The sequence below is a fragment of the Coregonus clupeaformis genome, chromosome 29 (assembly GCF_020615455.1).
Source record: "Coregonus clupeaformis isolate EN_2021a chromosome 29, ASM2061545v1, whole genome shotgun sequence".
Classification (NCBI taxonomy): Eukaryota; Metazoa; Chordata; class Actinopteri; order Salmoniformes; family Salmonidae; genus Coregonus; species Coregonus clupeaformis.
This window is the reverse complement of record NC_059220.1, coordinates 30,278,926-30,304,506: the sequence shown is the minus strand read 5'-3', so window position 1 is coordinate 30,304,506 and position 25,581 is coordinate 30,278,926. Positions and strand designations below refer to the sequence as shown.

The following is a 25,581-nucleotide window of genomic DNA, read 5'->3' as shown; positions in this document are numbered from 1 at the left end:
TTTTTCCCCCAGTGCTATAAGGAATACTTGTGGGTAGGACTGTCCATGTGTACATTCTGACCTCATGGCCCATCTTGTTTACTGTCTACAGTGCATTTTGTTAAGTTACAGCCTTACTCTAAAATGGATTAAATTACTTTTTCCTCATCAACCTACACACAATACCCCATAATGACAAAGTGAAAACAGGTTTATATACATTTTTGCAAATGTATAAAATAAAATTAACAGAAATACCTTCTTTACATAAGTATTCAGACCCTTTGCTATGAGACTCAAAATTGAGCTCAGGTGCATCCTGTTTCCATTGATCATCCTACAACTTGATTGGACTCCACCTGTGGTAAATTAAATTGATTGGAAAGGCACACACCTGTCTATATAAAGGTCCCACAGTTGGCAGTGCATGTCAGAGCAAAAACCAAGTCATGAGGTCGAAGGAATTGTCCGTAGTGCTCCGAGACAGGATTGTGTCGAGGCACAGATCTGGGGAATGGTACCAAAAAATGTCTGCAGCATTGAAGGTCCCCCAAGAACACAGTGGCCTCCATCATTCTTAAATTTAAGAACTTTGGAACCACCAAGACTCTTCCTAGAGCTGGCCGCCCGGCCAAACTGAGCAATCGGGGAGAAGGGCCTTGGTCAGGGAGGTGACCAAGAACCCGATGGTCACTCTGACAGAGCTCCAGAGTTCCTCTGTGGAGATGGGAGAACCTTCCAGGAGGACAACCATCTCTGCAGCACTCCACCAAACAGGCCTTTATGGTAGAGTGGCCAGACGGAAGCCACTCCTCAGTACAAGGCACATGACAGCCCACTTGGGGTTTGCCAAAAGGCACCTAAAGGACTCTCAGACCAAGAGAAACAAGATTATCTGGTCTGATGAAACCAAGATTGAACTCTTTGCCAAGTGTCACGTCTGGAGGAAACCTGTCACCATCCCTACGGTGAAGCATTGTGGTGGCAGCATCATGTTGAGGGGATGTTTTTCAGCGGCATGGACTGGGAGACTAGTCAGGATCGAGGGAAAGATGAACGGAGCAAAGTACAGAGAGATCCTTGATGAAAACCTGCTCCAGAGTCCTCATGACCTCAGACTTGGGCAAAGGTTCACTTTCCAACAGGACAACGACCCTAAGCACACAGCCAAGACAACGCAGGAGTGTCTTCGAGCCAAGTCTCTGAATGTCCTTGAGTGACCCAGCCAGAGCTCGGACTTGAACCCGATCGAACATCTCTGGAGAGACCTGTAAAATAGCTGTGCAGTGATGCTCCCCATCCAACCTGACAGAGCTTGAGAGGATCTGCAGAGAAGAATGGGAGAAACACCCCAGATACAGGTTTGCCAAGCTTGTAGCGTCATACTCAAGAAGACTCGAGATTGTAATCGCTGCCAAAGGCGCTTCAACAAAGTCCTGCTCAAAGGCTCTGAATACTTATGTAAATGTCATATTTCCGTTTTATTTTAATTTTTTTAACAACTGTTTTTGCTCTTTCATTATGGGGTATTGTGTGTAGATTGAGGAGGGAAAAAGCAATTTCATCAATTTTAGAATAAATCTGTAACCTAACACAATGTGGAAAAAGTCAAGGGGTCTGAATACACTGTATATGCCTTGAAGTTGTCCCGAATTTGCTGTTGGTGAGGTTATCATCAGCTGATCTGTTGGTGTGTTTCTGTAGGCTATTTGTGTTGGGTCCTTGAGTTTAACAAAGTGTAATTTTGCCTTGCAGGGCCCATCTTGAACAGAGATGACACTTTTAACCAGGGTCTCCAACATTACAAAAAAAAAAAGTCTTAAGAGTCTGACTGATAAGGGAGCACTACTGGCTTGTGTTAAGCAGATCAACAGCCTGGGGTAGCTGTAGGTTCCAGCCAACTTCAGTCACACTGGGGATACCTCACTCAGTCAGCAGCTAATGAGAGAAGGAGGTGAGATACTGACAGAGGTTGAGGAGATGAGTTTCTATGGCTGTGGGGGGAAAGGAAGGGGAGTTTAGACCTGTGGATGTACTCGCTGACCTGCAGGCATGTGACAAAGATCGACAGAACGATACATAGACAGAGAAAGAGACCGAGGGGAGAAAAAAAAGAGTGAACAGAAAGTGCCACAGGAAACCTCCCTGACAGTCACTCCTGGCTAGTCCCCAAGCACCGAACATGTCAGTCACCTCCAAGTTTCAACAGTACACATAACGGAAAGACCAGTTCTGGGTGGCTGAGTTTGTTCCTGTCCTCCTATGAAGTCCTTTTTCACAGCTCTGGCTGCCCCTGCATTGGCTCGTGTACAACATTCAGAGGACATACACGGCAACGGCAGTTCTATGGGCATTCTTATTCATTGAGGTCTGGAGCAGCAGCTGTGCGTAATGCTGGTGGTTTTAGAACTACCTCTCACCCTTACATAAACACTCATCACTCTGCAGCCAGCCAGCTAGCCACGCTGCTCATAAACCTCACACAAACAACCGCTAAAGAGAGTAACAAAGAGCCACCAAAATGTCTGAAAAACTCTGTTGCTCCACAACCCCTCAGCTTGTCTTTTACCTGGCACTCCAGGCTCATATTATTGCAGGTCTGTCCTAGGACAGCCAAAGTCTTTGTGCGACTAACACACCTCCCAGAGTTTGCCAGTCACTTGAAAAACAGTTTTGACTATGTCAACTACTACTTAAACCTCAGCCTCTACTATGTCAACTTCTATACCATTACTACATCTCTGCAGGCTAAACCATAATTGCAGTCCTTCTGAGGTTGTCTCTTCAGTTTTCACAGAGAGAAAAAACCGCCACGGCTCATCCCAGCGAGGCAGAGGACACCTACACCAGGCCCAACCATGGGCTCATACTGTAGATATGTCAAGGAGGTTTTCCTAACGATGAAACCTGACCAAGGGAAAACTCCTGACCCTACTCAGACAGCCATAGACTGCCTGTACAGTGTAGTGAACGGAGAACAGTGGCCTCTTCTCTCCATGTCTGGTGTATGATCATGGTGGCCTGGTATGCTGATTACAGGCTAGTTTAATAGGTCTGTCTTGGAAGCCAACAGAAACCACAACAAGGGAGAAACGTGCACCGCTCATTTAGGTGGTTATAGACAAACCACATTTCTATGGGAACCGTATATGGTTCAGTCTCAAACAAAAGACACTTGTGAAGATATCAGCTGCCATTGATGAAATGGGGGAGGGGGAAGAGGGGAGAGAATGGACGTCCTGTTTGGAAAGATTTACAGCCTACACGCATCTAGGTCAGGGATGGAGGAGACGAGGGTCAAAGGGATTGAGCATTGTTACTCTGTCCACTGAAGACCATATAGTCATCAGCACACACACAGGACAGAAAACGTCATGTCATTAAACACACATAACAAGCAATATGCTGACAATCAACACACCACAATGATGTGCTGTATCGCTTTCATTTAAATTTCACAGCTTACTCGCTGTACATTAGAAATGAATAGAATGAACATTTGAATGTAATATGAGTCCCGACAGCTAGCGCTCAGATCCTTCGGAACAGAGAGAGATGAGTCTAACCTGTTTTCTGTGTGGGAGAGACTGATGGTGAGTCATCTTCAGTGGGATGCTATCTGTGAGTGACAGCGTGACCAGCCAGTGTGACACACACAGGGCACGACACAGACAGACATCCACCCCACTGCCAGGCAGTGGCACAGCACCGACTCCTTCTCTGCCATGTTAATGACATACCTGTGTCTCACTCTCTCTCTCTCTCTGATACACAATGTGTTTCTGGATCTCTTATGATGCATTTGAGTGACACACAAAGAGAAGGGAAGAACTCCCACAAATCATTAATGATCTACTATTTCCTTCTGGCAGTGGAACAGTAACACGGCAATATTTTCTTCTTTTTTTAACCACAAAACGCACCCTTTTCATTTCCAGGTGTGCTTCTCTTGTTTGAACCTTTCTACACACCTGTTGTGTGTCTCTCAACACTATAATAATAATATAATAATAATATGCCATTTAGCAGACGCTTTTATCCAAAGCGATTTACAGTAATGCGTGCATACATTTTTGTGTATGGGTGGTCCCAGGGATCGAACCCACTACCTTGGCGTTACAAGCGCCGTGCTCTACCAGCTGAGCTACAGAGGACCACTATCATGACAGAACAAAAATGAGTAACAGATTATTGGAAATTAAACCCACAGTAATTCTCTGTCAACGTGAATTTACTATTGACTGGGACTTGGTCTAAAATGGGACTTAGCAAACAGAAGTAGAGGTGGTAAAAAGAGTCAGCTTTTCCCAGTGAGCACCAATGAAAGGAAAACACAGCATCTCCCATGATGCTCCCTGTTTCCCAGACTCTTTGGGAGATTCTCAATTGGGAAAAAGTCAGTCCTCTCCTCGACTCATCCGTGACCCAGTAACCGATTAGTGGTCAAATGCTTGAGGAGTGTGTCAATTCGTTAGTAGGAGAACAGTTAGTCTGCTCACCTCCTTGATTGCCTACTTCAGCAGAGGATGCACAAGAGTATCCTTTCGGCTTCTAGCACGGAAGTGTTTGAAATCCGCCACAACCCCTTTGAATCAACTGTTGTTTTCTCAGAGGAGAAAAGCATCCACATTTTTAAAAACGATACGCTACTTATCCTTTTACTTATAAAATGTCTTGCACAACTAGTTTTAAATGTGCTTTTACAACTTGAAAACATTTATTTTGGGATTCCACCCCGTTAACGTAATTTGCCTGATGAAGTGAGACCAGAGGAGGAGAGTCATATAAGCGCATTTGTTTCCACGTTTCCTCCCCTCCTCGATTACCTTTGACCTTTTTCAAAAGTAGGCGTTGAGAGGAGAGAGGCGATACTAGTCGAGCAAAACCAATTCAGATTCTCCCTTTGTCTGAGTCAGGCCTCACCCCTACCCTTCCTGTTTAAACAAATGCAGGTGCTGCTGGGTAGCTAAACATTATGGTTTGACCTTTCAAAAACACACCTCTCTATTCTTCTGTAGTGCCCATTCAGCGTAGGTTGACAAGGAAAAGTGTGTTGTTTGAAATTCAAGGGCATAGTTCTTCTGTTTGGGGAGAGGATTATTATGAATTTGACCTGATATTTGCAGTTGAGTTCATCAGATAATCGAACACAGCAGGCCATTCGGCACCTCTGCAAATACCCACACAGAAGAGGACACAGCACTAACAATTACTATATGAAGAAGCAGACCTCTGGAAAAGCAAATGTGTCAGCGAATTCTTCCTAGATATTGGTGGAACACTAGGTTGATCATCATTCCATGAAAGTCCCTGGAGGGTAAAGGGGAACCATGGCGGAAGGAACTAAAGACAAAGCCTTTAAAGCATGTGTCAGTTTTTCCCTTAAGAGGTATGACTTCACTGGGAAGTTTTTGAATATTTCTCTGTGGAATTTTCACAACCCTCTAACTACAAAACAAAGGTGACTCCCAGTCCCATCACATTTGAATGAAAACAGAAGCGTGGCACATCCATGTTGCCTCATCTTTCCCTAGTTAGTGATATGTCATAAAACTGTAAAATCCACACACACACACACACACACACACACACACACAGTTGACTTGTAATTAACCAAAAGACAGTGGGCTTTCCCAGGGGTCCACCAGGTGTTTTTCATATCCTGGTTGAAGCCCCCCAAACCTCCCTCATCCATTCTCTCACCCCCCTGCCTGCCATGGCCGTAAGGGCCACAGTAAGAAGAGCCACACCAGGGAGCCCAGGGACTCAAATAACTGCTAGAGGAATGTGGAAAAAGAAAGCGGGTCCATCACAGCTGCTTTGTACATCAGAACACTTTAATGTAGGGAGTCAACAAGAGGTGGCTGATCTAAAAAGGCAGTTACAGTGTGTAAACACCTCTAGCTAGATATGGATGCTTGCCAACACATACAGTACATTGACAGACCTGAATGGATGGAAAGAAGCACATTCTGAATGAAAAGAAGCACACACCAATCCTAGTTATAGGATTGTGTTGGACCACTGAAATGGCAATATTCTCCTTGAGACAGGAGATATCAGTTGTCTGAGTGCTAATACATCATAAGCTAAACTACAAAGGCAGACATTACTAGAGCTGTCCCCGACTAAATAAAATCTTGGTCGACCAAGAGTCGTTGGTTCTTTCGACCAATCGATTGGGTGAAATTTTAAAACATGTATTTTTCCATCTATAGACACATCCTATGTGTTTTAATCACATCAACTATATTCACTGAGCTTGTCTGATGCTTTAAGCACACTGTTAAATAATTAAGACACACAAATGACTAGAGGGAGTCCGACCAGCAATTGATTTGATTGGACTGCGCTGTGTTAAAAGACAGCTAGTGACAGTGTGACTAGCACTCATTCTCTCTCTCCTCCTTGCTGCAGTGATCACCACAGTGTTTATCGCGCTGTCCGTGTTGCTGAAGCTGCAACATAATTACAGCCATTTCTGACTGAAAAGTTCTGTTACCAAAATCCCTCATTTGTTTAGGAAAAACATTTCCTATTCTCTCAACCCTTGCTCTCTTTACGTGAAACATGTACAGTGGGGAAAAAAAGTATTTAGTCAGCCACCAATTGTGCAAGTTCTCCCACTTAAAAAGATGAGAGAGGCCTGTAATTTTCATCATATGTACACGTCAACTATGACAGACAAATTGAGAAAAAAAATCCAGAAAATCACATTGTAGGATTTTAATGAATTTATTTGCAAATTATGGTGGAAAATAAGTATTTGGTCACCTACAAACAAGCAAGATTTCTGGCTCTCACAGACCTGTAACTTCTTCTTTAAGAGGCTCCTCTGTCCTCCACTCGTTACCTGTATTAATAGCACCTGTTTGAACTTGTTATCAGTATAAAAGACACCTGTCCACAACCTCAAACAGTCATACTCCAAACTCCACTATGGCCAAGACCAAAGAGCTGTCAAAGGACACCAGAAACAAAATTGTAGACCTGCACCAGGCTGGGAAGACTGAATCTGCAATAGGTAAGCAGCTTGGTTTGAAGAAATCAACTGTGGGAGCAATTATTAGGAAATGGAAGACATACAAGACCACTGATAATCTCCCTCGATCTGGGGCTCCACGCAAAGATCTCACCCCGTGGGTCAAAATGATCACAAGAACGGTGAGCAAAAATCCCAGAACCACACGGGGGGACCTAGTGAATGACCTGCAGAGAGCTGGGACCAAAGTAACAAAGCCTACCATCAGTAACACACTACGCCGCCAGGGACTCAAATCCTGCAGTGCAAGACGTGTCCCCTGCTTAAGCCAGTACATGTCCAGGCCCGTCTGAAGTTTGCTAGAGTGCATTTGGATGATCCAGAAGAGGATTGGGAGAATGTCATATGGTCAGATGAAACCAAAATAGAACTTTTGGTAAAAACTCAACTCGTCGTGTTTGGAGGACAAAGAATGCTGAGTTGCATCCAAAGAACACCATACCTACTGTGAAGCATGGGGGTGGAAACATCAAGCTTTGGGGCTGTTTTTCTGCAAAGGGACTAGGACGACTGATCCGTGTAAAGGAAAGAATGAATGGGGCCATGTATCATGAGATTTTGAGTGAAAACCTCCTTCCATCAGCAAGGGCATTGAAGATGAAACGTGGCTGGGTCTTTCAGCATGACAATGATCCCAAACACACCGCCCGGGCAACGAAGGAGTGGCTTCGTAAGAAGCATTTCAAGGTCCTGGAGTGACCTAGCCAGTCTCCAGAAATCAACCCCATAGAAAATCTTTGGAGGGGAGTTGAAAGTCCGTGTTGCCCAGCGACAGCCCCAAAACATCACTGCTCAAGAGGAGATCTGCATGGAGGAATGGGCCAAAATACCAGCAACAGTGTGTGAAAACCTTGTGAAGACTTACAGAAAACGTTTGACCTGTGTCATTGCCAACAAAGGGTATATAACAAAGTATTGAGAAACTTTTGTTATTGACCAAATACTTATTTTCCACCATAATTTGTAAATAAATTCATTAAAAATCCTACAATGTGATTTTCTGGATTTTCTTTTCTCATTTTGTCTGTCATAGTTGACGTGTACCTATGATGAAAATTACAGGCCCCTCTCATCTTTTTAAGTGGGAGAACTTGCACAATTGGTGGCTGACTAAATACTTTTTTTCCCCACTGTATGCATCACATGCACGTGACCAATGGGCCTAAATTACGATATTAAGACTAAACAGGATGCGCTCTTAGGCCTAGGTTATACAAGGCTGCTATACTAAGCCTACTAATGATAATGACATTACTTATTAATAGAATTATAATAATAATAATAAGATCAAGAAGAAAATTATTTTTCTGACAATTTGGAACAGTGTAAACACTAAATCAATTATAAATAATAGCAGAGAGGCTGTTCTAATGGGGGGGGGGGTAACGCCTTTATTACAGCAAAGCAAAAAATTAAAACAGCTGAATTTGTGAAATTGTTTACTTGACATGTCGTTGCGCGAGGCTTGGTGCTCAAGGAATCAGTAGGCTATTAAACAAACACTCAAACAGGCAACAGAAGCAGGATCTGTCTTATTTCTGTAAATATATATGGATGATTTATAAAGCCAGGCACATTTAACAGTTAGGCTATTGATTATAGACCTAATTAAGTTGGGGTTTCCTCTCTCCTCACTTTTCTTAGACAATAAGGCAAGGGCTGTTTTCTCGTCTCCTCATTCTACTGCTGCCTCCGCCACATTCTTCTCAACACCAATATGCTGGTTAACTTTGCTATTATGCACATAGCAACATGGCCTAGGAAAAGGTGCCAATTCAACAGCGCACCGATGCATTTCTGAACCGCGGACAGCGACCACTATCCAACGCGGAAGAAAGTGCATTTGTTATAATATAATATAAATTTGATTAGTGTTGCACCATCGTTCTTATGTAATATTACCATATCCAATTTCAGTAGCACGTCTTAGAGTGATGGACTGTGCCATCCCCACGGCCTTCACAATGGATTAGTCCACTCAGACAGGAGCCAATCAGACAGGTCTTGTACACCATGATATACAGTATATAAATATATATATATATATATATATTTGCTACTGCTTGACTAAAGAAATCTTGGTCGACTAACAGCCTATCGACCAAACAATCGACCAGTCGACTAAACGGGGTCTGCCCTAGACATTACATGTGTTAATGTCAACAATGGGATAGCCAACCTGAGGAATGCAATCTCTTGGGATTGCCTGTGGTTGGTAGAATGTAGACTTGCCTAGACATGTTCTTTACATGCGGTCTCACATTTCATACAGTATGTATATGACCATTTAGGACTTCTTGAGAACCACAAAATATTGCTCAATACCCGGTACAACATACGTTAATTTTGTTGTAGCATGAGAGCGCCTAGGATAAATGAGCGAACAATGTATGAGGAGGCGTGAGAGGACTTGGACTTGTATGTGTATGTGCAGTGAGTTCTTTACCGAGAGAGGCTGAGCAGTCATTCTGGCTCAGGCATGTAAATCCTCTAGAAGCAACTGGTAGGGCAAGTGCATAAAAGGACATTCATGCGTGTTTTCACTGCGGATTCACTGAGCCAGTAGTTTGGTTCAGTAGCAGAAAGCCAGCCCAACACATTCCTATCATATCCAGTGGCTGACTCCATAATACTATCAACACCACCGTAGTGTGCACTTCCTGCCCTTATCTAACAACAGGCCTATTTGTCACTGGTGTATACACAAACACATAATTAACAGACGTTCTATGCTGAGGTCAAAATAAATACCAACCATTTCGGTTATGTTTACAATACTATGTTTAGTCCAGGAATATCACTCAAATGATTCCGAAGTTGAGGTACACCATCTCTCCCTCTAAAGCGTGCACACACACAGCTCTCTGCATGGGCAGTCAGCCACTATGGCTGCAGTGACCAGTGTGTGTCCTGTGCAGTGCCACCTCAGGATGCGGTTATTTCCAGTCCCACAGTGTTAAGCTCTGTGTGTTTCAGAGGCCAATACTCTTCAGGGCAGACTGGGGCCAAACCTCTAGCAGCGCTGCTAAGCTCAGATGATCTGGGAGATTTGCGATCCATATGAAAAGCAAACTGCCGCTGCCCAGTTTCCAGAGTATCATAAAATGAACGTTGGTGGTTCATGCAAATGTCAACGGATTCTGTTTTACAGTTTGCAACCCTTTATGAACCTCAGACAATATCGTGTACATTCTAATAATCATTAAATTCTTGGCCTAACCACCAACTCACTCAATCCAATACTGTTGCACAATGGAGAAATATTAACTATTGATTACTTATTGAGAAGTCCTCATATGGTGAGCTCTTACCAATCAGGTTAACACATGGGCCTGTGAGAAACGGGACAGGCAGGGCAAAACCACCGTCGTCACTTTCAGGTCCCTGTCCCCCGGGGAAAATCCTCTTACACAGCTTCCCTGAAGTCTAAAACCCTTCTCACTAGGAAGTCACACAGATATCTCTAGATCAATAGGTCAGCTCTAAAGAGAGAATGACAGGATGACTGGAAATTGGTTAGTGACAAAGGACACGGTTTTAACTTAATGATTTCCATGGAAAAACATGCCTCTTTACTTCTATGAACAGGACACTGGTAGGGTGGAGGGGAGTCCTGTGGTGCTAAGCCCAGTTCAGATGACATAAACACCTGCCTCTCTGCTGGTTGTACACACAGTCGATGCAGGTTATCATAGGGGATTAATAAAGCCTTCATTGTGAGGACTGTTCAAACATGTACCAGCGTACGGAGGAGAGAGAAGGGCATTCTCATGTGTAGTAGAGAGAGGCGCAAGGCTTAATAAGGGTAAACTCTGTGCTGCGACCCCATTATTGCCTGATAAGGATCATGAGATGGCCTCGGACATGCTTCAGAAGCAACACCACTGGGCAATGAGCATGAGAGTGCACAGCATACATAGCCCTGAATTTTTTTAAATAATAATAATTGCAGCACCCCCCACCCCCAAACATCTTCTCGCGACTCTTACTGTATGCACAATCCTGTCCACACATGCTATTCACCAAATTGGGCATGTCAATGCACACTCTTTCCTTTTTACACTTCCATCCTGTTACCTCATTGGGACATATTTAGGCCACTAGATCATCCACTTGCTAATCGTGGCCCATTGCTTAAAATTAAACCTGTCGCTACATTTCTCACACCAATTACAACAGTCTGCATGCAAGAGCAGTTGTGATTGGAGTATTTAGTTGTCAAATATTGAAAACCTTGGAACATACCGTTACTGTAACACTATACTGCTGATATTCATCTTAAAATTAGTCAGCAGACAGTTTGTGGCAAAACTCACATTACTATGAATGCCTCTTCTTACTCACCAACTTGAACAGTAGTTGTGTAAATTTGCATATTTGGAATGCCTGAGCAAACTTGGCAGACTTTCCCAAGTAAGTAGGAGGACAAGTAGGGAGAAAAAAAATTAAGTGAGTTGAAAGTGTGAAGCTACTCAGCTGAATTTTGAACTAAACATTCTCAGAATAGTACTAGCTCTCCTCAGTCTGGGTATTAGTCATGGATTCAAGACTATATATGGAAAATGAGTCTGCCATCAACTTCTAAACCTGGTGTGGTCCTACATGTTTCTGTGCGCTTGTGTCTGTTGGGTACAATTGCAAAGGAAAATTGTAATTTAAATTCAAACTTTATAAAGTGAATTTCACAATATTAGTGCATAAGGTAGTATGGTGAATGGCGGCAGGTGGCCTAGTGGTTAGAGCTTTGGGCCAGTAACCGAAAAGTTGCCAGTTTGAATCCCTGAACCGACAAGTTGAAAAATCTGTCATGAGCAAGGCAGTTAACCCTCCACAACAGCAGCCCCCTCACCTCTCCAATTCAGAGGGGTTTGATTTGATTAGGATCCCCATTAGCCGATGCCAACGGCGACAGCTAGTAATACTGGGGTCTGACACAACAACAAATTATTTACATTCATTAATATGTAGTGTGCGTTTACATCTATCAGTTACACATACATGTCAGTACATACACACAAAAAGTAGGTCACATGAGGGAAAGGCGTTGTGCCGTGAGGTGTTGCTTTATTAGTTTGCGCTATATGAGATGGTTAAAAGAGGAAGTCAAGTTTCAGTTGGACCTTGTGTGCAATTGCCGATAAAAATAAAATGTAATCCTTTAATCCTTTTAATGATAGCCTACTACAGACAGCTTGATGATCTGGTGAGAATGGTGCCGCAGGACATCCAGTCAAAAGCAATGTTAAATTGAGAAATGTAATTAGCCTTTCAGTCACAATATACATTCATGGACCACTACTAATCAGCTTCAAACAATGAAGTCAACAAACGTCTGTTGACCCATAACACACTAAAGTAACCATGATCCCTCTGAAGAAAACAACCTTAGGGCGATTAGCACAGGCATTACTGGTGTTTGCTAAGTTTATACCGCATGTTAGGTACAAACAGCCTGTTGTCATTTTAGGCACAGCGGCTGTTCATTGGCTGTCCACTGAACAGAGCCCTCTAAAAATCCAGTGGTAAGATCCTCCAGTGGATAACTGCTGAGTCAGATAGCCAGGGAGAAGACCAACGAGCAGGGCCTGTCTACTGCGCTAATCTGCCCTCCATCCACTGAACTGGCTATATTCCCTTGGCGCACAGAGTAACCCCCCACAATCCCTTTAGCACATCTACACACTGGCACTGAACAGGAACACTAGGAGGCCTACACACCAGGTTTGCTTCATTCAGCAACTACTGAAGAGTGGGCGGCTGTGGATTTTCAGTTCAGGGCAATGAAAGAAGTAGGAACTATCAAATAACTTTACTCTGAAAAAAATCAAAGCCCTACACTCTAAATAGAAAATGTTCCTGGAGTATCCTTTAGGGGTTCTTCAAATTGAAACTGTGGGGGAACCCCTATGTTCTTAGAATAACCCCTTTTAATGGATCCTCGAAGAACCTTTTAAAATAACCTTTTGGGTAAATTTTTTGAACTACACCCTTCCCCTGTTATTATTATTAATACATATAACAATAACAACAATAACACAATATTTTAGTTCTCAGTGTTTATTATTATTTTAGTGGCAAAGCAGAATAACAAAATCAAAATATGAGGTAAACTCCCAGCAGAGCCCCAAGTCCAATGGGTATATCCTCTGGCGTGCTGATGTTAATGTATTGATGTTCTCCGTATCCATAGCCAGAATGATTTTGCAGTGCATGGTGATCGAACAGGTTTCCTGTTATATTCATCAGAGGTTTAGGGAGGGTGAAGTCTGTGAATCCCAAAAAATTTAATTATACAGATGATTAACAAAACATGCACATGACAGTATTCATACCTTGGTTTTTGTGGTGAATGTAAAAAACTGTTTTGATAATGGTTTTCATACACATATCATGTCCATAATGTAGAGGCCTATGGGATATTCATTGAAGAGGTAAGGGAGGAGGATGGTAAATCTGATCTGCATAACATACCAATACCAATTGACATACCTTTGTATACCTCTGTATACCTGCAGACACAAAAAGTGAGCAGTTCAGTCATCTGCACCCAATACAGCTAGCCTTCAACATATTCTTATAACCTACATATTCTTACCTCTTTGTTGATTGATATCCATTGAATTGTGTCCATTTTCTGTTTTAGAAAGATTTGCACAAATATGAAAAGATAGATGGTATCATCATAAAACAATATCAATGTAGATCATACAAGGGACAAACCTTACCTTAAATTGAGGAGATCTTTACATTTGTCAGTTAAGTGCATGTACCTGCTGTCTTTTCAAATTCAAATCCAAATGATTCAGTTGGGCAGTTAGGTTCCTGGAAGAACCCCCACCAACTAAGAGGTTCCTTGATGAACCCCACCTCCTATGGGGTTCTTGGAATAACCTTTTGGGGGCCATTTTCAGTGCCATGAACCCTAAGGTTCTTCAAAGATCTTTGAGGATATATCAGATGTTAATTTTCTCTTGACATACAGATACTCAACCTGGTCTCAGAGCATTTCGTATTATTATTCTGTACGTAACTCCAACACACACCATTTATGCTATGTTTGGTATGGTTACATAGGACAGAAGGTTACTTAAGGCAAAAAGGAAAGGAGTGGGGTTGGTTGGGCGTATAACGCGAACATCTAGCAATCCAAAGGTTATGAGTTCAAATCTCATCACGGACAACATTAGCATTTGAGCAACTTTTCAACTACTTACTACTTTGCAACTACTTAGCATGTTAGCTAACCCTTCCACATAACCCTAGCCCTTTTAGCTAATGTGGATAAAGAGTTACTTGTTTAACAGAAAAGAGGGTGTTCTTTAATGGAAGCCTCTCAAACATAATCCAGGTAGAATCAGGAATTCCCCAGGGCAGCTGTCTAGGCCCCTTGCTTTTTTCCATCTTTACTAACGACATGCTACTGGCTTTGAGTAAAGCCAGTGTGTCTATGTATGCGGATGACTCAACACTATACATGTCAGCTACTACAGCAACTGAAATAACTGCAACACTTAACCAAGAGTTGCAGTTAGTTTCGGAATGGGTGGCAAGGAATAAGTTAGTCCTGAATATTTCCAAAACTAAAAGCATTGTATTTGGGTCAAATCATTCACTAAACCCTAAACCTCAACTACATCTCGTAATGAATAATGTGGAAATTGACAAGTTGAGGAGACTAAACTGCTTGGAGTAACCCTGGATTGTAAACTGTCATGGTCAAAGCATACTGATACAACAGTAGCTAAAATGGGGAGAAGTATGTCCATAATTAAGCGCTGCTCTGCCTTCTTAACAACACTATCAACAAGGCAGGTCCTACAGGCCCTAGTTTTGTCGCACCTAGACTACTGTTCAGTAGTGTGGTCAGGTGCCACAAAGAGGGACTTGGGAAAATTGCAGATGGCTCAGAACAGGGAAGCATGGCTGGCCCTTAAAAGTACACGGAGAGCTAACATTAATGACATGCATGTCAGTCTCTCCTGGCTCAGAGTGGAAGAGAGATTGACTTCATCACTGCTTGTTTTTGTAAGAGGTGTTGACAAGCTGAATGTACCAAGCTGTCTGTTTAAACTACTATCACACAGCTCGGAAACCCACGCATACCCCACAAGACATGCCACCAGAGGTCTCTTCACAGTCACCAAGTCCAGAACAGACTACGGGAGGCACAAAGTACTGCATAGAGCCATGACTACACGGAACTCTGTTCCACATCAGGTAACTGATGCAAGCAGTAGAATCAGATTTTTAAAACGGGTAAAAATACACCTTATGGAACAACGGGGACTGTGAAGAGACACACACAAGGGTATAGACACATGCATACGAACACATTGTGATATTGTTGTATGGTGGTATTAAACCTTTTATATTGTCGACAGGTAGTGGTGTAATAATGTCATATGATGTACTGTTTAATATTTTGTTTTATATGTAATGTAAGTGCTTTAATATGTTTGGACCCAGGAAGAGTAGCTGCTGCCTTGGCAGCAGCTAATGGGGATCCCTAATAAATACAAAGACAAACCCTTCACCTAACCCTAAGCTTAACCCTTTTAGCTAACCCAACTCCTAAACTTAACCCTAACCGCTAGCCTAGCTAATGTTAACGCGCTAGTTAACGTTAGCCACCTAGCTAGAATTCGTAACATATCATACGTTTTGCAAATTCGTAACATATCATACGAAATGGGTGATGGACAGCCACAAATCAATACATACCATATGAAACGTAACATATCATACTGAAGGAGTTTTCAGATTTACGTACATAATAATACGAAATGCTCTGAGACCAGGTTGAGATAATTCACTGGCAGATGGCCTTGGGTCATGTTGACATAATGTACTTGGAAGTTGAAACACCTTTTGATCCTTCAGATTTTTGATAAGGGGGAGCACAAGAGGCACTTCTATCCTCCTAAAATGTTTCATATACTTCACATGACATCTCTTGAAGCAAAAGTGGACTGTAGCTGTGTATCTGTGACTGTTGATACTTCATTACCAGTAGCAGACAGTCACTTTACATGCCAACGTTGTGACAGGGTTCAGGTAGTTCAAAGAAAATAGTACTTTGGTGATGTCATACATTTCCATAACCAGCATTTTAGGTTGAAGTGTCAGAGCAAGAACCTGCTGGGTGTTCCATACCCCATTTATAGATGCTAACTGCTTTAGCGCCTATTGATGATAGTATCTTCTGGGCAGGTGGGTTTTGTTAAGATCCCCGACGCTCCTCTGAACGTTAAAACGCATTGCTTGAGGTAAGGTTTTGGAAACACAAGGAACTTAACTTTCATATATATATATATATATATAAAAAGTTAAATTACGACACCTTTATTAGGGTTAGTGTTCCCACGTAGCCACATCTGCATGTTATATCCCTTGTTCATGGAAGACAGACAGAAGACGTAGGATGCCACCTGTGGTAATTAGCTATCTAGCTTGCCAAGAACACCTGTGTGTAAACCTAACTTGGGAGGAAGTGTAGTTTGACAACTGGATGCACACACAGCTTGTGGATCTGTGCAAAACTGCTACAGTAAGTGTATATTTTTTATTTGAAAGATTATTTCTTGCTGATATTAAATATGAGGGGCAAATCAGCATGTTTCGAAAGCCGGTTTTAAAGTGATGACTACTGACGTTTCTAAACGTTAAAACACTGCGTCTGAATTGTAGTTTACGTGGAGCCAACAGTGGGCGAATGTAAGGGCTGAAAACTACATATGGAGAAGGGTTTTCGAGAGCTAGGTGTTCCAATACAGCATTGTGCTAGCTGTGCTGTTTGTTTAACCCAGATATCACAGGAAAATAGTTTTGAGTTGAGTCCAGTGTTACAATCATTTTGTCAGATAACTAGCTGATAGAGATGGAGACAATTATGATCAAATTCATTCAGTTTATTAATCTTCAACTCAATTGTGCCTCAAAAAAAAAAAAGTGCTTACTAAATTGTTAATCTACATATGACTGCACTGTTTTTGGTTATTACTCTTATTGCCAGTCAGATGCCAAAATGTATCGCGGTCTGAAGTGGACTTCTCAAAGAACAGTGCAAGTGGTAATACTGCGCGCTTCTCAAACAATGCAACAATGTTGCAATTTGGCTGGAAACATTGTTGCACGTGTGTCACAATCATTCTGAGTGTCTGTCAAAGATCACACAGCTGTTACTTGTAATATCTTTTGAATCAAACTTCAAAACATTAGTAATTTACTATATAAGAATATCTATATATAATATGCATATTATTCCCTTTGTTCTATGTGCAACAAGTTAACAGGGACGACAGTTTGCGGCGGCGGCTACACATAGGCGCAGTTTCAACGAAACTCTAAATAAACAAAAAGCACGTTGCTGGGATCGGCGTATTGAGTACTAGTTTCTCAAGTTTCATATAGGGGTTAACATGGACAATTGTTGTGAAAGTGATCCAAACATACCTTTCATCCAGTCGACAACTTGCTTTGGTGTCCACTTCGTTATTGGATCCATTGCTTGCATCTCAAACAAACAAACTAAAACAACAATTAGAAAACGACACTATAAAACACTGCTTTCGGTAGCCTACGATTGTCACTTTATTAATATATTATAAAACTCCCATTGCGTCTTGATCTTCTCTGTATAGCAGCTGTCTCTCTGTGATACTCTAGCTCGTATTCTCCGCGCACTCAGTGACTGGGAACTCTTTCAAACGCATGGTTGGATGCAGGAGTGAAACCCCCCACCATGGTTTTTCACTGGGCTTGAGATCAAGTTGCACAGTTTCTGCTCAGCTAAAACTACCGAACGGGGCGGAGCAATCAACACCGTCACAAATCATGTGAGAAGGGTGCAATTGTGGCCAGCAACAGCAATTCGGGACGTTCCTGCAGGACAGGCGGGGGCGCTCCAGAACAGTAGGTGGCGTTAATGCACAATAATGTTGGATGCCAGCCGGTGATAGCTAAACCTCACAGAAGAGGTGACAACAGTAGCTTGCTAACCGTACACAGTGTCCTTCGCACCAACTTGTTGGGTACTGTTTTTCTGCAGTTCTGTTAAAGATGGCAGTTTGGCAGGCGGGAGTGCAGGACACTGTGCTAGCTTAGCCAGCTAGTCATAAGGAGGACTCGGGTAATTAGCAAGCTAGCTAGCATAAGGTGTCTCCTGTCTGTGCTAGCGGTAAGCTGACGGTGGCCTTCGCTCCGCCTGTCGGGCACTGTTTTCTCCGGTACACAGCAGGCGGGAGCGACACTAGCAAGCTAGTTAGCTAGCACACGTTGTGTCGCCCTAGCCTCCCGTCTGCTGTTGTGGCGGGGTCGACCCGTAGACGGTGTCCTTCGCCCCCGTCTGTCGGGCACGGTGTTCTCCGGTACACAGCATGCGGGGGCGACACCGTGTGCTAGCTAACTATTTACATTTTAGCCATTTAGCAGACGCTCTTATCCAGAGCGACTTACAGTTAGTGAGTGCATACATTTTTCATACTGGCCCCCCGTGCGAAACGAACCCACAACCCTGGCGTTGCAAGCGCCATGCTCTACCAACGGAGCTGCCCTGTAACTATCAAGCTAGAACACAGTTTCGCTAACTCGCAAGCTAGCTAGCTCACGTTTCGCCCCATGTGCTAGCTAACTATTTACATTTTAGTCATTTAGCAGACGCTCTTATCCAGAGCGACTTACAGTTAGTGAGTGCATACATTTTTCATACTGGCTCCCCGTGGGAAACGAACCCACAACCCTGGCGTTGCAAGCGCCATGCTCTACCAACGGAGCTACAGGAGGGCCCTGTAGCTATCAAGCTAGAACACAGTTTCGCTAACTCGCAAGCTAGCTAGCTCACGTTTCGCCCCAGCCTAATGTTGGCAAGGGCCACGTTCGAGACAGATATCAAATAATAATGAGTAGTTATTTATGGTGCAAGGTCATTTGTAGATCAGTAAGTTGGCAGTCGCCTGCAATGTTGAACAAGCCCACAGACAGTAGCAGTCCTATGCTATAATACATTAGAAATAATAACGTTCTTGAATTTTCTTTACAGTGTGTTTCTGTCTCTGCAGATTCAAATATTATGGGTGATGTAGCCTATATATTTTTTAACAAGATAAATATTATAAACTGTTTCATCACACCACATAACTTTTTGGATGCATCCCAATTCTGTTATTTCTTTCACGAATTGGTCTTTTGACCAGTCAGATCAACTCTGAAAAGATCTGATGTGAAAAGATCTGATGTGATTGGTCTAAAGACCAATTAGTGGAAAGAAATAGGTTAGGTTGCCTGTGTAAATGGAGCCTTTGTAGCCAACACTTTAACCTAACTAGCAGGCTAATAGAAAACGCCTGAGTGGAGTTCCCACATCGGTTTTCAGCGGAAAAGGAAGCTAGGTTGAATTAGCTGTATCCCTGAAAACATTATACATCAAATCAAATGTTATTTGTCACATGCGCCTAATACGACAGGTGTAGACCTTACAGTGAAATGCTTACTTACAAGCCCTTAACCAACAATGCCTTTTTTTTAGGTTGTGCCTACACTTTGATCAGATTCATTCTTATCAGGCCTATCATTGGTTGCGACTCACGGCTGCGCTCTGTTGGTGAGCTACTACTCTGCATCATTAAGCTCGAGGCCCTGGGTCTGAACCCCGCCCTGTGCAACTGGAAAAAAACATCTCCACTTCGCTGATCCTCAACACTGGGGCCCCACAAGGGTGCGTGCTCAGCCCCCTCCTGTACTCCCTGTTCCCCCATGACTGCGTTGGGCAAGCACGCCTCCAACTCAATCATCAAGTTTGCAGACGACACAACAGTAGTAGGCTTGATTACCAACAATGACGTAACAGCCTACAGGGAGGAGGTGAGGGCTCTGGGAGTGTGGTGCCAGGAAAATAACCTCTCACTCAACGTCAACAAAACAAAGGGGATGATCGTTGACTTCAGGAAACAGCAGAGGGTGCACCCCCCTATCCACATCGACGGGACCGCAGTGGAGAAGGTGGAAAGCTTTAAGTTCCTTGACGTACACATCACTGACAAACTGAAATGGTCCACCCACGCAGACAGTGTGGTGAAGAAGGCGCAACAAAGCCTCTTCAACCTCAGGAGGCTGAAGAAATTTGGCTTGGCACCTAAAACCCTCACCAACCTTTACAAATGCACAATTGAGAGCATCCTGTCGGGCTGTATCACCGCCTGGTACGGCAACTGCACCGCCCGCAACCGCAGGGCTCTGCAGAGGGTGGTGCGGTCTGCCGAACGCATTACCGGGGGCAAACTACCCGCCCTCCAGGACATTTACAGCACCCGATGTCACAGGAAGGCCAAAAAGATCATCAAGGACATCAACCACCCAAGCACTGCCTGTTCACTCCACTATCATCCAGAAGGCGAGGTCAGTACAGGTGCATCAAAGCTGGGACCGAGAGAATGAAAAACAGTTTCTATCTCAAGGCCATCAGACTGTTAAATAGCCATCACTAGCACATTAGAGGCTGCTGCTGCCTATTGAAATCACTGGCCACTTTAAGAAATGGAACACTAGTCACTTTAATAATGTTTACATATCTTGCACCACTCATCTCATATGTATATGCTGTATTCTATAATATTCTACTGGATCTTAGTCCATATACAGTTGAAGTTGGAAGTTTACATAGACTTAGGTTGGAGTCATTAAAACTTGTTTTTCAACCACTCCACAAGTTTCTTGTTAACAAACTATAGTTTTGGCAAGTCGGTTAGGACATCTACTTTGTGCATGACACAAGTAATTTTTCAAACAATTGACAGATTATTTCACTTAGAACTGTATCACAATTCCAGTGGGTCAGATGTTTACATACACTAAGTTGACTGTGTCTTTAAACAGCTTGGAAATGCCAGAAATGATGTCATGGCTTTAGAAGCTTCTGATAGGCTAATTGACATCATTTGAGTCAATTGGAGGTGTACCTGTTGATGTATTTCAAGGCCTACCTTCAAACTCAGTGCCTCTTTGCTTGACATCATGGGAAAATCAAAATAAATCAGCCAAGACCTCAGAAAAAAAATTGTAGACCTCCACAAGTCTGGTCATCCTTGGGAGCAATCTCCAAACGCCTGAAGGTACCACCTTCATCTGTACAAACAATAGTACGCAAGTATAAATTCCATGGGACCACGCAGCGTCATACCGCTCAGGAAGGAGACGCGTTCTGTCTCCTATAGAAGAACGTACTTTGGTGTGAAAAGTGCAAATCAATCCCAGAACAACAGCAAAGGACCTTGTGAACATGCTGGAGGAAACAGGTACAAAAGTATCTATATCCACAGTAAAACGTGTCCTATATCGACATAACCTGAAAGGCCGCTCAGCAAGGAAGAAGCCACTGCTCCAAAACTGCCATAAAAAAGCCAGACTACGGTTTGCAACTGCACAAGGGGACAAATATCGTACTTTTTGGAGAAATGTCCTCTGGTCTGATGAAACAAAAATGGAACTGTTTGGCCATAATGACCATCGTTATGTTTGGAGGAAAAAGGGGGTTGCTTGCAAGCCGAAGAACACCATCCCAACCGTGAAGCATGGGTGTGGCAGCATCATGCTGTGGGGGTGCTTGCTGCAGGAGGGTCTGGTGCACTTCACAAAATAGATGGCATCATGAGGAAGGAAAATTATGTGGATATATTGAAGCAACATCTCAAGACATCAGTCAGGAAGATAAAGCTTGGTCGCAAATGGGTCTTCCAAATGGACAATGACCCCAAGCATACTTCCAAAATTTGTGGCAAAATGGCTTAAGGACAACAAAGTCAAGGTATTGGAGTGGCCATCACAAAGCCCTGACCTCAATCCTATAGAAAATGTGTGGGCAGAACTGAAAAAGCGTGTGCGAGCAAGGAGGCCTACAAACCTGACTCAGTTACACCAGCTCTGTCAGGAGGAATGGGCCAAAATTCACCCAACTTATTGTGGGAAGCTTGTGGAAGGCTACCCGAAATGTTTGACCCAAGTTAAACAATTTAAAGGCAATGCTACCAAATACTAATTGAGTGTATGTAAACTTCTGACCCACTGGGAATGTGATGAAAGAAATAAAAGCTGAAATAAATCATTCTCTCTACTATTATTGTGACATTTCACATTCTTAAAATAAAGTGGTGATCCTAACTGACCTAAGACAGGGAATTTTACTAGGATTAAATGTCAGGAATTGTGAAAAACTGAGTTTAAATGTATTTGGCTAAGGTGTATGTAAACTTCCGACTTCAACTGTATATATTCTTCAATTCCATTCCGTACTTAGATTTGTGTGTATTGGGTATATGTTGTGAAATTGTTAGATATTACTTGTTAGATATTACTGCACTGTCGGAGCTAGAAGCACAAGCATTTCGCTACATCCGCAATAACATCTGCTAAACACGTGTATGTGACAAATAAGATTAGATTTACAGGCTATTATAAGCTACTCACGTCTGCATTGGCCAACTACAGGCTATGCTTAGCTTATTATAACAATGAGGACTTCTTGCCACATTGGAAAGCTACTTTTATAATAGCAAAGTTGTGATTGGATCTGGGAGTAATAACACAAACCTTGAAGGCAAAGTGCATACAAAGGCTCATGTGGGAATCAACTGATGTGTGAAAGGATACAATAACCATTCACTTGTTTGAGTCTAGACTTATCCCAAACGTACGTTCTCTTACTCACTACCTATCCCCATAACCGTCTAACAACAAAACACTTAAGTAGCCATAAGGAGTATTTCTGTTTCTTTCCATAATTAGATAGTGCCTGTTGGGATTGGTTGAATGCTTTCTATTCATGTTTTGGGTGTTGGCTGCCTTCTGCCTTTTATATGTTTCCCAGGAAAGATGGAGTGTACGACCATACAGTGAGTGGGCTGCCATGCCAGTGCCACAACCCTCTGTGACACACTCACAAAGAATGAACATCGATGCCACCAGAAAGGATACAACTGCTTATCGCTTATATACAATGACATTAATTCAATTAGGAAATATGTCCAATGCTATAATGTAGCATAATTGTACACTGAACAAAAATATAAACGCAACATGCAACAATTTCAAATATTTTACTGAGTTAAAGTTCATATAAGGAAATCAGTCAATTGAAATAAATTCATTAGGCCCTAATCTATGGATTTCACATGACTGGGAATACAGATATGCATCTGTTGGTCACAGATACACTACATGAACAAAAGTATGTGGACACCTGCTTGTCGAACATCTCATTCCAAAATCATGGGCATTAATATGGAGTTGGTCTCCCCTTTGCTGCTATAACAGCCTCCACTCTTCTGGGAAGGCTTTCCACTAGATGTTGCAACATTGCTGCGGGGACTTGCTTCCATTCAGCCACAAGAGCATTAGTGATGTTGGGCGATAAGGCCTGGCTCGCAGTCGCCGTTCCAATTCATCCCAAAGGTGTTCGATGGGGTTGAGGTCAGGGCTCTGTGCAGGCCAGTCAAGTTCTTCCACACCAATCTCGACAAACCATTTCTCAATGGACCTCTTTTTGTACACAGGGGCATTGTCATTGCCACAAAGTTGGAAGAACAGAATCGTCTAGAATGTAATTGTATACAATAGCGTTAAGATTTCCCTTCACTGGAAGTAAGGGGCCTAGCCCGAACCATGAAAAACAGCCCCAGACCATTATACCTCCTCCACCAAACTTTACAGTTGGCACTATGCATTGGGGCAGGTAGTGTTCTCCTGGCATCCGCCAAACCCAGATTCGTCCATCGGACTGCCAGCTGGTGAAGCGTGATTCATCACTCCAGAGAACGAGTTTCCTCTGCTCCAGAGTCCAATGGCGGCAAGCTTTACACCACTCCAGCCGACGCTGGTGATCATAGGCTTGTGTGCGGCTGCCATGGAAACCCATTTCATCAAGCTCCAGACTAATAGTTATTGTGCTGACTTTGCTTCCAGAGGTAGTTTGGAACTCGGTAGTGAGTGTTGCAACCGAGGACAGACAATTTTTACTTGCTTCAGCATTCGGCGGTCCCGTTCTGTGAGCTTGTGTGGCCTACCACTTCGCGGCTGAGCCGTTGTTGCTCCTAGACGTTTCCACTTCACAATAACAGCACTTACAGTTGACCGGGGCAGCTCTAGCAGGGCAGAAATTTGACGAACTGACTTGTTGGAAAGGTGGCATCCTATGACGGTGCCACGTTGAAAGTCACTGAGCTCTTCAGTAAGGCAATTATGTCTATGGAGATTGCATGGCGGTGTGCTCGATTTTATACACCTGTCAGCAACGGGTGTGGCTAAAATAGCTGAATTCACTAATTTGAAGGGGTGTCCACATACTTTTGTATATATAGTGTACATTAAAAGAAAGGTAGGGGTGTGGATCTGAAAATGAGTCAGTATCTGGTGTGACCACTATTTGCTTCATGCAGCGCGACACATCTCCTTCGTATAGAGTTGACCAGGCTGTTGATTGTGGTCTGTGGAATGTTGTCCCACTCCTCTTGGCTGTCCAAACATGCTCAATGGGTGACATGTCTGGTGAGTATGCAGGCCATGGAAGAACTGGGACATTTTCAGCTTCCAGGAATTGTGTACAGATCCTTGCTACATGGGGCCGTGCATTATCATGCTGAAACAGGAGGTGATGGCGGCGGATGAATGGCAAATTGCCATCAATAAAATGCAATTGTGTTTGTTGTCTGTAGCTTATGCCTGTGCATACAATAACCCCACCTCCACCATGGGGCACTCTGTTCACAACGTTAAACTGCTCGCCCACACGACGACATCTGCCCGGTACAGTTGAAACCGTGATTCATCCGTGAAGAGCACACTTCTCCAGAGTGCCAGTGGCCATCAAAGTTGAGCATTTGCCCACTGAAGTCGGTTACAACGCCGACCTGCAGTCAGGCCAAGACCCTGGTGAGGACGACGAGCACGCAAATGAGCTTCCCTGAGACGGTTTCTGAGAGTTTGTGCAGAAATCCTTCGATTGTGCAAACCCATAGTTTCATCAGCTGTCCAGGTGGCTGGTCTCAGATGATCCCGCAAGTGAAGAAGCTGGATGTGAATGTCCTGGTTACACGTGGTTACACGTGGTCTGCGGTTGTGAGGCCGGTTGAATATACTGCCAAATTCTCTAAAACAACGTTGGAGGTGGCTTATGGTAGAGAAATGAACGTTCAATTATCTGGCAACAGCTCTGGTGGACATTCCTGCAGTCAGCATGCCAATTGCATGCTCCCTCAAAACTTGAGACATCTGATGCATTGTGTTGTGTGACAAAAATGCACATTTTAGAGTGGCCTTTTATTGTCCTCAGCACAAGGTGCATCTGTGTAATGATCATGCTGTTTAATCAGCTTCTGGATATGCCACACCTGTCAAGTGGATGGATTATCTTGGCAAATAAGAAATGCTCACTAACAGGGATGTAAACAAATTTGTGCACAACATTTGTGCGTATGGAACATTTCCGGGATCTTTTATTTCAGCTCATGAAACATGGGACCAACACTTTACATGTTGCGTTTATATTTTTGTTCAGTATATTTCAGGTTCAGAAA

The 25,581-nt window shown here is 43.2% G+C and overlaps 1 protein-coding gene across 2 annotated transcripts in view; it reads right to left on the bottom strand.

Moving 5' to 3' along the window:
• Positions 1-17,834, bottom strand: part of LOC121545025 (connector enhancer of kinase suppressor of ras 3) — an 81,392-nt gene extending 63,558 nt beyond the window's left edge. The window contains exon 1 of one of the 2 annotated variants that reach the window (XM_041855355.2): positions 17,474-17,834. In XM_041855355.2, the coding sequence (XP_041711289.2) occupies positions 17,474-17,534 (61 nt within the window). In that variant the 5' untranslated portion in view covers positions 17,535-17,834. The remainder of the gene's footprint in view (positions 1-17,473) is intronic. The other variant, XM_041855354.2, reaches the window with a different exon arrangement.
• Between the last annotated feature and the right edge of the window lie 7,747 nt (positions 17,835-25,581).